At 31.3% G+C, this 12,966-nt stretch overlaps 1 protein-coding gene across 6 annotated transcripts; it reads right to left on the minus strand.

Annotated features, from left to right (window-relative positions):
• Positions 1–2,330: 2,330 nt before the first annotated feature.
• On the minus strand, positions 2,331–6,822 carry LOC11415898 (uncharacterized). Of its 6 annotated transcripts, none has more exons than XR_003010552.2 (5): positions 6,139–6,822; positions 4,922–4,991; positions 4,768–4,838; positions 4,554–4,612; positions 2,331–2,600 (listed from the first exon to the last, which is right to left on the minus strand). XR_003010552.2 is itself a non-coding variant. In XM_024779981.2 (4 exons), exons 1-3 carry the CDS (start codon positions 6,481–6,483, stop codon positions 4,783–4,785), a joined length of 471 nt encoding a protein of 156 aa, XP_024635749.1. In that variant the 5' UTR covers positions 6,484–6,822; the 3' UTR covers positions 2,331–2,716; positions 4,768–4,782. The 6 variants fall into 6 exon arrangements, 3 of the variants coding, with proteins under 3 accessions (XP_024635749.1, XP_003601009.1, XP_024635750.1); XR_003010551.2 differs by having other exon boundaries at positions 2,331–2,716; XR_003010553.2 differs by lacking the exon at positions 2,331–2,600 and adding an exon at positions 4,308–4,393.
• Between the last annotated feature and the right edge of the window lie 6,144 nt (positions 6,823–12,966).

Below are 12,966 nucleotides of genomic sequence, written 5' to 3' on the forward strand. Positions count from 1 at the left end.
ATATACAAATTAAATCCTTTAATCTATATATCTATTCATTTATATAAATGTCATGATTTATCTATATGAAATTCAAGATTTACATAACATAGGTAGATATCAAATTATTCATAGATTATTATTGAATCTTACCATGATCCTTGAACATATATATTATATATATAAAGTACAATATGTTTTTGAGAAAATTATATATACTACTAGAGAAGCTAAACTAAAATTCCAATTATGGGTTTAAGCAGCATCTTCAAAGGGAGATGCATTCTTTCCAATTTTGTGAAGGACTCTGATAACTTGTTCTGTTGTTACGTTACCCGTAACAATAACCTTGTTCAGCTTTGTGTCCACGTTATACGTTTCAATATCTGCAACAAAACTTATATATTATATAAGAACAACTAATTAACTAGTCTAATTTAACTAAGCTAATTAATTATTATGATTTCATTTCAATCAAAGTTTTAATTTTTGGGTGTATTGAAAAAGAAGAACCTTGAATTTTTTTTATGGCCTTGAGGATTTTCTTGATACAGTCGTCACAGTGCAAACCGACTTTGACTTCCACCACCTGAAGATGATGACACACAAGAAGAACAAAACATCTCATATAAGATTATGACATAGCTGAAAACAATACAAAGATGTTCAATGGTTAGCACTTACATTAGCCATCCTGATTGTAAAATTTTTAATTCTCTATGATGATGAGAAGAAGAGAAAGATAAAACTATATATTATACATTAATAAAAGACTTCAATCATTTTTGTAACCGCGTTAAATGGAGCAAAAGTTAACAGTAATTTCTATAATATGATATTACAATATAGGGACCCTACAATATATTATATAAAGTTTATTTCAACAGATAATGTCAATATTGTTAAATTGTACATCTTCATCAAAACTTTATAAGTTTTAAATGGTATTTAGACTTCCTCTGCGGACAATAAAAATATATAATTCAATAATTGATGGAACATGATAAGGTGAAGAAGACAGAAATTGGATTCTTAACGTGAATTGAGGAAGCTTTTACTTTCCGTAAGGAAGAAAAATTAAAAGTATTGGAAGTTCGGTTAAGCGTGTGTTGTGTCTGGCCTCCACTTACAACTCTGAGGGAAAATGCACCAAGGGTTTGCCTTTAAATAGGTGTAACAAAGATAATGAAAATTTTATTGATTCACCAAAAAAAATAAAAAAGATAATAAAACTTTTAATAAAGTAATGAGGTAACAGTTATTTTAAACATTTAAAAACTAAACATAGTAGTCTGTCAAAATTTCAAACTAGTTTTTAAATGTGTCATATAATAGATGTATCATATTAATTCTTCAATTTTAACTTACTGTCAAATTAGTCTCTATATGAAAAATATTAATATCGATATTAAGAAATTATTTCAATATCAGAGACTATTTTGACTAATGAAATACACATAATGACTATTTTAAAATTTCTATATATTAAAGAACTATTTATAACAAAAAAAACACTATTATGATTACTTGTTACATATTCGGAGATCAAAATAATTATTATTAAAAAAAAACAAGTCTTACATCAACAGAACTTCAAGTAATATAATCACATCATTTAATATTTGTCTTTTAATTTTTTATTTGTGTGTCAGGTATTTCTTGATTTCTAAAATAATGAATGAGATATTTACACTCTGTTATTTAAAAGTTAAAACATTGACACTATAGTCGACATTATGTGTGTGTTTATTTATTTAAATATTCATTCTTATTTTTACCGTCTATAATTAACACATATTTAAAGAAATAGATACAAAAATGAAAAGACAATAATCGACTTTGTTAAATTTTGTTGTCACATATTTATGGAATTAACTTCAGATATAAATTTCATTTACACATCCAATTTGTTTTTTAAAGAGATTACTAGTGTTCTCCACTTTCTTCCTTCAAGACACGAACTCACGACCTTTAAGATGTAAATGAAACCTCTTACCAGCTAAATTGTGTTTCGTTGTCTTTTACACATCAAATCAAATTACATTATAATACCAATTTAGTTTAGTTCATAAAATAATCTTTTAAGTTGAGGCATTTGTAAATCTATTAATAGAAAATCGTTAGTCTTTCTAGACCTGCTAGCTAAGCCCCGGTTTTTTTTCATAGATTCTGTGTTTTTTACTTCTATGATCCTAGGTCTTAGAAGGATTGAGCGACCATGTGTTTGTCCTCCTAAAAGGATCATCAGAGTGCCAAATATATGTTATTTTGGTGTTAACCATTTGGTTCTCGGGAAAAGGGGCACTGATAATTTGAACTTCGACAGGAAGGCGAGTCTAAAATGCAGTTTGTTGATAAACAAAGTTGATCTAAGCATTTGAAATAGTAATTATCCATTGCAACACCGCTACTTACATTTATATAGAATTACAAAAGATAAGTTTATTTTAACAAATTGAAAAAAGACATAGCTGTCTTGTATAAACAAAACATACATGCTAATACTTGCAGCACAATGCAGCCAACTCACACAAGGATTTCAAACACTTCCTCTTCATCAACAAAGCAGTGATGTCTAGTGTATGCAGTACCGCCTGATGAAGAGAGTTAAGGATACACTTCTGTAAAAGAAACACGTCAAAGATTACAATCACTTTTGCCGAGAAACGTACATTGATGTACAAATACTTGCGATTTGAAACGAATAACCAAAGAGCAGCAGTGTAAGAGATGTACTCTGCATTATTAGAAATATAAAATCAAGCCTCTATGTTAAAACCTTAAAGTGTACATGGTTGTTGAGTTCAACAAATCACTACAAAATAAAGAATCATACGTCACGCCAAAAGATTTACTTACAAAGCGGCCTGTTTTATGAGAGATAAAAGCAAACATTTAAATTATTTTAAGCAACAAATGACTCAAACCCAGATCACCAACCTTCAAAGTAGAGCATTTTGACAATACTTACAAGTTACCACCATTTATGTATGTCATTCTTTTTTTTATCAAAATTGATTGAACTTAGTACCCCAAAGTTTACAACACTCATACATCCTGAGCACCATCCACATTTATATATGCCATTTAGTATAACTAAATGGTTTATTTTTATTCCGGGGCCTAATTCCTTTTAGAAAAAATGGTTTTTTTAGGCCTAAAAGCAAGGATTCTAGCCGCCTTATGCTTGGATCAGGTCCTGCTGTCCAAAGCTAAGTAATAGCATGAAAAAAGGCAATAGTAGAATTAAAAGTAAAGCTCATCACAACCTAGACTTCACTAGATTCTCATTAACAGATCCTGATCCCTTAAGAGTCTAATAGAAGCAAGCAGGCTTGTTATTTTTGCGACCTAACCTTAAACGTATTTAAGCATTTGTTCTCACAAGCATAGTTGACAGTTCGCTATGGTTTGGCCATGCATGTATGTCATGGCAATGTGACCACTGCCTAATGTATGTAGCGTAGCATTGTTCATATCATGTCTATCACACTGCAATTTGCAGCCAATGGATTTCCAAACATGTATGTTTGAAGCAAGCTTCTGCTCATCTTGTCCACCATCACAGGTATTAACCAATGCATAGTTTGATGGTATTTATGGGCCATTCCTTAGCTGGCATTCCCTGTTACATTCTCACCCATGCACCTTCATCCCAGTTTGCTGCTAACTCCCTGTTTAGACACCCTCTATTTCAGCCTGCTACTAAAGCTACCGCTGTTATGTTTTACTTAGACAATGCATATTAACAAGGAATATGTCTTCACTCCAACATCATTTTGTTCAATCGAAGCTTCCTCGATCAACATCTTTCACGTCCCATAAGGCAAATACGCTCAAATATCATCTTGTTGGTGCTCACAAGTGCAATGCAGTATGATAAGTCTTATTAAACATTATCAGGGTCACCAAATACACTTTGTGATCGTATTAATTGACTTAGACATAAAACACTCCAAATAAATTCCAACGCCCAGTTGCCTGACCTCCCTTAAGGACTTACAATAGCGAGCATGCCAATTAAATCTTATGATCATGCTGAATACATTGAAATATAAATCATACTCCTGGTTATTATCAGGCAGCTTTTCATAATAATTGCAACAACCAAATACACTATATGCTTATTATCATACTAGTAAGCATTAATTGATTCAATACAACCAAAATAGGTGCAGCGCCCAGCTGACTAACACTTGATAGTGATATTACTAACTGTAGCTTATCATCCTCATACTGAATACACCCAGATACCAATCATACTACTAGTTAGTATCAGGCAGCTATTACAGCTACATCTAAATACACTATAAGCTACTCAGAATCAGTATTGAAATTGAATTTGTTGATATGTTCTTCCAAAGAATTGAGGATTATAGATGAAAGCATCGGTACAAGAGTTACTGACATAGTCCTAGATAGAGGGTAACCATTATTTAGAGCATATAATAAAATACACATCAATCTGAAGCTTTAAGAAAAAGGAAACAAAACAAAACTCATCTAGGCATGAGCATAATAAATATACAACAAGGCATACAGTTGTTGTTTTCGATTATTATATTATATCTCACCTTTGTGGAAATGAACAGCTACATTTAAAGAATGGACACCAATTAAGTAGAACAATTGCCTGGTTAACAAGATTCAACTTATGTTTTATATGCCGAAGTAAATAAGAACAAGCAATAGTGCAACAAGTTATCATATTCTTTATCATATAGAATTGAAATTCAAGCTCTTAATAATTTAAAAGATAAGAAAGCATTAATTAAGTCTAACCATTACCTTCATACTTGCAAACTAAGGAGTAGATTTGTTCTCCATTTCACTTGAATCCGAATCACTTGCTCTATAACCTGTATGTAGACAAAATATGAAACAATCAAGACAAGTAAAACCAAACTGGCTCGATAACTGCACATAAGACAGAGCAGCTTACCTGGAGGTTTTTCGCTTAGTTGCCAAACTGAATTTCGACTTCTTGATGCTCTACTGATCCATGCATGTCCCTATAAACACAGTTTGTAACACAGTATGGTCAAGATACAAGAACCAATAAGTTTCTCTCAAGAAAAAAAAGAACCAATAAGTTCATGAGCAGGGAATAGCATATAAATGATACAAATTCATATAATAGATGCAGGCTGCAAGTGCAGCTGTGGGTCTTAATTGCCAACTGAACGAGATTCAGAACCCAAAAAGCAATTGAAGGTAAAATATTATACGGACCAGATTTTGGATTACAACAAAAAACTATTTCATTCATAAACCATATTTGAAAGTAGATAACAACAATCTGATAAACAAATTTGTTAGAACAGCAACTAGTAACAAAAGATTAAAGATAACACAAATCGCAAACAATGGAACATGATCCCTTGTTTACGCAGTTGGACAATTGTGTCTATCTTTGCGACTAAAGAGCAGCTATAGTTCCATAGATTAGTACTTGAGTGAATTAGGGTTGTCAGTATTACAAGGCATATATATAATACTACGGTCCAGATTACAACAATGCCCCTGACCCGTACTGTGGGGGCTATGTCCCCCGCACCCCCAAATGCAAGGGTGAAGGGAGCTTCGCAATGCTGCGCTGACTCAGCTCCCCTGCCCCTTGCCCCTCTTTTGTGTCTGTGTATGAGCCATAATCAACAATTATAATAAAAAGGGTGATAAATGAAAGATGCAAAAGAAAATTTTCCAACCTCCCGACATTGTATCTAACCTCAGCTTCATTTCCAAAAGAGTGAAGAATAACACAATATTGGAATCAAATTGTTGATGACAAAAGTACTTTTGATATGTAATGTTTGGATTAACAACTTAATTAAGGCTTAAAGCACAGATGTTTATCAAAAAAGCGCTTTTGTACAAGCTATTTCTGTATACAACACAAGTAAGTCTTATCTCACTAAGTTGGGTCGGCTACATGGATCAAACAATGCCATAAAGTCAAATTGTTGCTAAAAGTTATTTCATTAGCTATCCTAGTGAGCCTACTAAACTAAGTTCTTCCAAACAATCCCAGATATCTCATGACAGTAGATAAGCTTAAATAAGTCAGTTCTAACAAGTAATAAACCCTATATCATTTCACATTACTGTGTGTAACTGTAATCGAAAATATTATTGAATTAAAAAAAAAAAAAAAAAGACCTTTTGAGGATTTCTAGGAACACCATATCCAGAGCAATACATTTGACCAACAAGAACTTGACTGGAAAGATCTCCACGTTTGGCCTCCTTAAGCGTATCGTGAAACCACCGATGAGTGCAATCAGCGACCACCCTGGAAAGAGCAATTCGAGTTTCCACAGGCTCCACCTTCTTCGGCGGCGATTCCACCTTACCAACAGTGCGGTCTTGTTGTTTCTTGGTGGTTCGTGCAGCGATGAACTGGTTCAATGATACGGGTTGGGTTTGTTTTGGTCTATGGATTTTTGTTGCAGATTTTGCAATTCGTGATAATTCTTGTCGCACAGATTCAAAGGATTTTGCCATGAAAATAAACAAAAGACAAGATGAAATGAGTAGATGAAACTGGTTTGTTGTTATCTAAGACAGATATTATCAAACATGTAGGATGCAACTAGATATATTTTGTTACAATTCGAGGTGTATTTCGCAAGAACACATTGTTTTTTGTTTGACAAGGTAACATATCGAGCTCGGGCCTAGTTGAAAATTTATGAGAATGGATTGGAGGACCTTGCTAGGGTGGACATGGTTTGGTTCACGAGGAAAACCAAACCAAATTGAACCGGATTCTTTTCAAAACTCATAATAATTGAAATGAACCCTTTGCATTTTAATCCGGACCAAATTGCTATTCATAATGGTTCGGATATATGGTTCCGAATCAAACCATAACTTGTTTTTAAAGAATCAAAATTAATAATTCGGACTGAATTAGTTTTTTTGCCGAATTGTTACTATTACTCTCGTTGAAAAATATATATACAAAACTGAACCAATTCGAATATTAGAACTTTTTAAAAGCCAGAACCAATTTGAACCGAACTGCACCAATAAATCATGAACCGAACTGAATCGAACATACATGTTTTAGTTCTGTTCCATAATTCAGTTTTTTTGTTTTTTTTACCAAAATTATGTGTTTTTGCATAAACACTAGGTGATAACATGCAAAATACATCATTTGAATATAGGTTGATTTACACTTGTTTTAGATTAGTTTATTGTTTTTGGTATGGTTGTTGGTTGGTAGTTGGTTTGTATTTCAGGAACTTGGGTATTAGAGGCAAAAACTAAAGAAAAAAGTTGAAATTATGCTTATGACGGTCAGGCACAAGAGTGACGACTGTAAGCAAGTTGAAGGAACGAGTGGACCATGTCCATGACGAGCAGGCCATCAGCCTCCACGACGCCCGTCATGGAACCTAGATGTGCGTTTTCCAGAGTTCTCTCAACAAATTGATACACAATCCAACAACTTTCCACACAATATCTGCACGATTTTGGTCGTTTTTTGAGCACGGTTTTGGCTATACATAACAAGCAATAGGTTAGAAAAATCTTTTTTTTTAAAAAAAAAAAAAAGAGTAATTCATATGATAGTTTATGTTGAAGGAAGTGATGCATTAATTACACCTTAATATATGCTACATTGCATAAGTTTAGAAAAACTTTTTTTAATATAAGCAATAGTATCTGTTTGTAATAATATAATGGTATAATACACACGTTTTAAATATAAACATAGGATTTCATTTTTATAGATAGGTCGGCATGGTTCACCATGTAAATATAGGATAAATCCCATCGATTCCTCAATAAGTATTTATCACATACATCTTGTCCTTGTCCATGTAGAAATGTCCACTTTATGGCATAAATATCTTTATGTCATTATGTCATTTTTGAGACCCCCACTCACTGATAAGGAATATTCTCACATTTTACAACTGTTTTACTTATGTGTTTGAATGAACTTTGAATAAACGTAGGTTTGATTATAATTAACTAATTTTGATTGATTTTAAAATAAACCAATTTATATTTGAGTATACTTATTCTACTCAAAACAAGTTTTCAATTTTTCAACAAAACACAAAAACTAAACGTTATCACTTTCTTTTTTTCTAAAGTTAAACTTTATCACTTTTAAAAACTTGTATTTTTTGCATTTCTAAATTCGGATTTGGTAAGTACTAGTAAAATCAATTATTCTGTATCCTTAGTAATATATATATACACTTTCAGTACGAATATTCGCAAAATCTCCCTTATTGTGGATTGTCCCCTCAGACAATAATACTAATGAGCATATATATGTTTGATGATCTAATTCCAACTTCTTGCTAGGTTTACTTTTTTAAGGAGCAAATTACAAATTAGTTTATTTCTTCTACCACTTACATACATACACCACTATGCTTGGTCGGCTTTCAAACCAAAAAAAAAGTATCCATGGAATAACATAATTTGATGCCACTTTAATTTAGATTCTTATATCGCTTACAACGAACTATCACAAACCACAAATCATAACCACTCTAATATTACAAATACGTTATCATATGACCAGTGACGGAGTCAGGAATATTGTAAAGCTCGGGCAAAAAAAAATTTGCAACACATTTATAGGGCGTACATAAGAAATTGTAAGCAAATAATAAAAAATGTAAAGAAATTGCCTAATTTATAGGGGTTTATATAAGAAATTCATAGGGATTTATACAAGAAATTGCAAAAAAATTGGCCCGGAGCCCGGGCGAGTGCCCGGAACCGCCCCTGCATATGACAGATATATTTAGAGTTTTTGTTGAAAATCAAGTGTGCGTGATTAACTTCATATCGATTCTCAACGGCTTAACTAAAACATATATAAAAGATGTGACTTATATACTCGATGTTTTAAATTTTAAGTGAAGATGTAGTGTGAAATGTATGTTAAAGATCCTAGTCCTTTGTTAGCTGTTGCTCCCAATACTCCCTAATTAGACTCCCCAACCGATATGATAAACATAATTGAGTATGAATATTGAATTTGAAAATATGATAAGATGCCAACATGTGCCACATTATAACTATGTCTTTTAAACATGTGATTGTGGATTTTTTTTTTTGGTACAAAAAATGCATAGATTGTTTACCTTATGTGAAAGAACATATATTAGAAGATGTTAGTTTTTAAGTGCATCTTCATATCTCGGATGATTAGTCTCTATCTTTCGACTTGATGATATATTGGGCTAGTAAAAAATGTGATGAGATGGGAAAAAATAAAGCACGCATGTTAGACCTAAAAGCCTACTTAATTACATTTATAATTTGTCTTTTTTATACATTAGTATATGTATTACTTGTAAGTTGTAATACAAAAATTAGGTGTTTTAAACAGTTTTGTGATTTGTGTGATAAGAGCGTATTTCAAAATAATTATATTAGTGATATAAGAATAGACTGGTTCTTACCTTATCTCTTAACGTAAGGTTTTGAAGGAAAATGTCTACTGTGTGATGTGGCCTGTGGGAGTATGGGGCTAAAGAAAATGACTTGCCAGTTGCCACAAAGAATATGGAAAGTGATAAAGATTTGCACTTTCAAATTTTTCCTTGATAATGAAAAGTGAAAACTACATATTTGACGATTTTTTGTTATAATATAGTATATATTTGACAATTTGAATGCATTTGTTTTTGAAGAAAAGTTTGAATACGTTAATGATCAGACAAATTTTATGGACAGAGGATAAGTTATCAGACAAATCTTACGTATCAAAGTTTTTTTTTTGGTGTAATTACGTATTAAAGTTCTTTTTTGCTCTGTTAAATATTTTCAAGTTGATTGCAGGGAGAAGTGTTTACGTTTTTAAGCCACATGTTAACAAGGGAATCAAGTAGTTGATAATTTAGCTTAATTTGGTACTCTTACTTTAGAATTTTCTTGTAAGATTTTTAATATACTGCGTATCTTCTTTCATTTCTTACTTATATGTAATACATAATATCTTGATTAAATTACATGAATATTTTTAGATTGACTTAATGCGCACTATATGTTGGGAAAATGAACCTATCACTTCATAGATTAGAAGAATACATAAAAACTTTGTATGCATTCTCGCTTTAATTATGTCACCTCACACTAACATGAGGTGAGAAGGGGACACAAGCTTGTCCTTCTAAACCTTAATTTTTAGCTTTTGCTTAATATCTTTAATTTAATTAAATATTTGATAGCTAACTTTAAATAAAAAATAATCAAACTTTTAGATTGTAAAGTATCTAAATTTATATAATATATTTACTAAAGAAATTTTAGTTTGAAAATTTCTCCTGTTATATAAATTTCATGATCAAATCCTATTCTTCAAACTTCAAAAAAGAAAAAGTGACAGATCTTCAAACTTCAAATATGTTACCCAATTATTTTTATATTACTTCATGACTTATAAGAGTGAGATCAACAAACAAGCAATAGGACAGATGATTTGAAATTTCCCTTTTGTTAAATATTGTTTTGAAATGCCAAAATATCTTATATTAGTTAAGAATCGTGGTCAGTTATTAAACATCAACACTCCTCGATTCAATGAGACGATTTTTATATGGGATAAAACTATGAGGATTCACGCAACGACTTAGAGCAAACGATACCTTATTAGATGGTGTAAAATACTTAAGGATCGAAAGATATTTTTAGGTACAATTCTTGAAAGTTGAGAATTTAAGGGGCAAACATGCGAATACAATTATGATTTGTTATACATAACTTTAGGACATTATGATTTGCTATGAATAATTTTAGCACAAAACACCATCTATAATTTAAGGCAAATGAGTTTGCCATTTTTCTTTAAGAATTGGTTTATGTAACAAACAATTAAAAGTTTTTAGGTTTTTAAGCCACATGTTAAAATTTACTGTTTTTTTGACTAAATATCTTGATTAAATTACATGGACATCTTTATATTGACTTAATGCGCATTATATGTTAGGAAAATGAACCTGCCTTGAAAATAATGTTAGGAAAATGAACCCATCACTTCTTAGATTAGAAAGAAGAATAAATCAAAACTTTTTATACATTCTCCCTTTAATTATGTCACCTCGCATTAACAGGAGTTGGGAAGGGGACGTGAGCTTGTCCTTCTCAATCTTAATTTTTAACTTTTGCTTAATATATTTAATTAAATTAGCTATTTGATTGCTAATTTTTAAAAAAAAAAGACCAAACATCTAGATTGGTAAATTATCTAAATTTACATGGTATTCACTAAATAAATTTTCTTTTTGAAATTTCTCCTGTTATATAAATTTGATGATCAGATACTATTCTTCAAACTTCAAATATGTTGCCCAATTTGTTTTATTTGGTATATTACTTAAAGAATGGAAAGATGTTTAAATTATAGGTACCATTCTCGCTAAAAGTTTGATAAAGTTGAGAATTTAAGGGGATGTGCAAACAATTATGATTTGCTATGAATTATTTTAGCAATTAGCACAATATACTACCTACAATTTAAGGCAAATAAGTTTTGTCATCTCTCTTTAAGAATTGGTTTAGTGCCTGTTTGGTTGCCCGGAAGATTTTCAAATATCCACGTTTAGGTCATTTCAACGCAATTTGATCTTAAAATTAGGTGACATTTAGGGTGGGTAAGGGAAAGATTTTTCCACCATAGGAAAGTAGGTTTTGACCATTAGATTTAAGATGAACATTGATCTTATGATAGTCTCTTCACACTAGATTTTTTTTCCACTTTCTTCTACCACCGTTATCTTGTCTATGTGTGTGCCTTTTTCCAGAAACCATGGTTCCAAGTTCCAACAAACTCTACACATTAACAATCTATTTTTCCATTTGGCTGAAAGTATTTGATGTCTTTATGGTATAACTATAAACATATGATTTTTCAATTTCATCTCATTCCTTTGTTATCTCAATCAAATTAAATTATAGAAATCATTAAGGCCAATCATTAATGGTACGTCTGTCATTGAGTTTTGTAAAACTTAAGTTTTAATTAATTCAATTTGAACTTTTAACGGGTGACAGAAACTATGATAAAATCAACAAATAGGACACACAAATTCATTGTTGTTGTTGTTGAAGGTAGAGTGAAAAAGGAATATGTGTTTTAAAACTTGTTTTTTTTTGTTTGATTTTGGAATCTGGATTCGAAACAGCGTTGTACCCATGTCCATGTCACCACGACAACCTCACAACGGTGAAATCCTCTTCGACTATGTCTTCGCTCTTGTCTTCATCCTCGTCACTCCAGTGTTCTGTTTGCTTCTCTTCATTTCTCTTGCACCATTCTTCTTATTCCTCATTGTGAATTCAATATGTTCTTTGTTCAAGGTTCTTGATTTTCTTCTACCTGTCTTTTCTTTTTTATTTATTCTTTACAATTTAACCGTTAATTCTTTACAATTTAATTGTTATTTGTTTTTGCTGAGATTTAAATGTTGTAAATGATTTTGATGTGGAGCATAATTTTGAATCAGGGAAGTTATGAATAGTTTTTGTGAAACTGTTAAAAGTGTTATGAAGTATTGAAATTTTTTTGGTGGGTTGTTTGGAGGTTGAGAGGTTGAAGACAAAGGAAAAAAATAGTGTGGAGAGACTATCATAAGATGTTAAATCTAATGATCTAAATCTATTTTTCCATCGTGGGTAACTCTTTTCCTTACCCATCCTAAATGCCACCTAAAAATTATGTTTGGCTTTCAAAAAAGTTAATTGATTCTAGAGACTAAACTTAATTTCGTCTAAAGCTCACATTTGTAGCTTCTGGGATTAACTAATTCGATTCTCCTCAATTAACAATTATTTTCTATTACCAATATCTTTGTTTGTCAATTATGCCCTTATTTATAAAGTGAACATGCTTTTTTATTTCTCTATTACGTAACAATCCCTAGGTACTACTATATATTAATATTGCAATGTGCTCTCAGTTATATTATAAATTATACATTTTCTTTTACGATGGATAAAATTATACTTTTA

The sequence above is a fragment of the Medicago truncatula genome, chromosome 3 (genome assembly GCF_003473485.1).
Source record: "Medicago truncatula cultivar Jemalong A17 chromosome 3, MtrunA17r5.0-ANR, whole genome shotgun sequence".
Taxonomy (NCBI): domain Eukaryota; kingdom Viridiplantae; phylum Streptophyta; class Magnoliopsida; order Fabales; family Fabaceae; genus Medicago; species Medicago truncatula.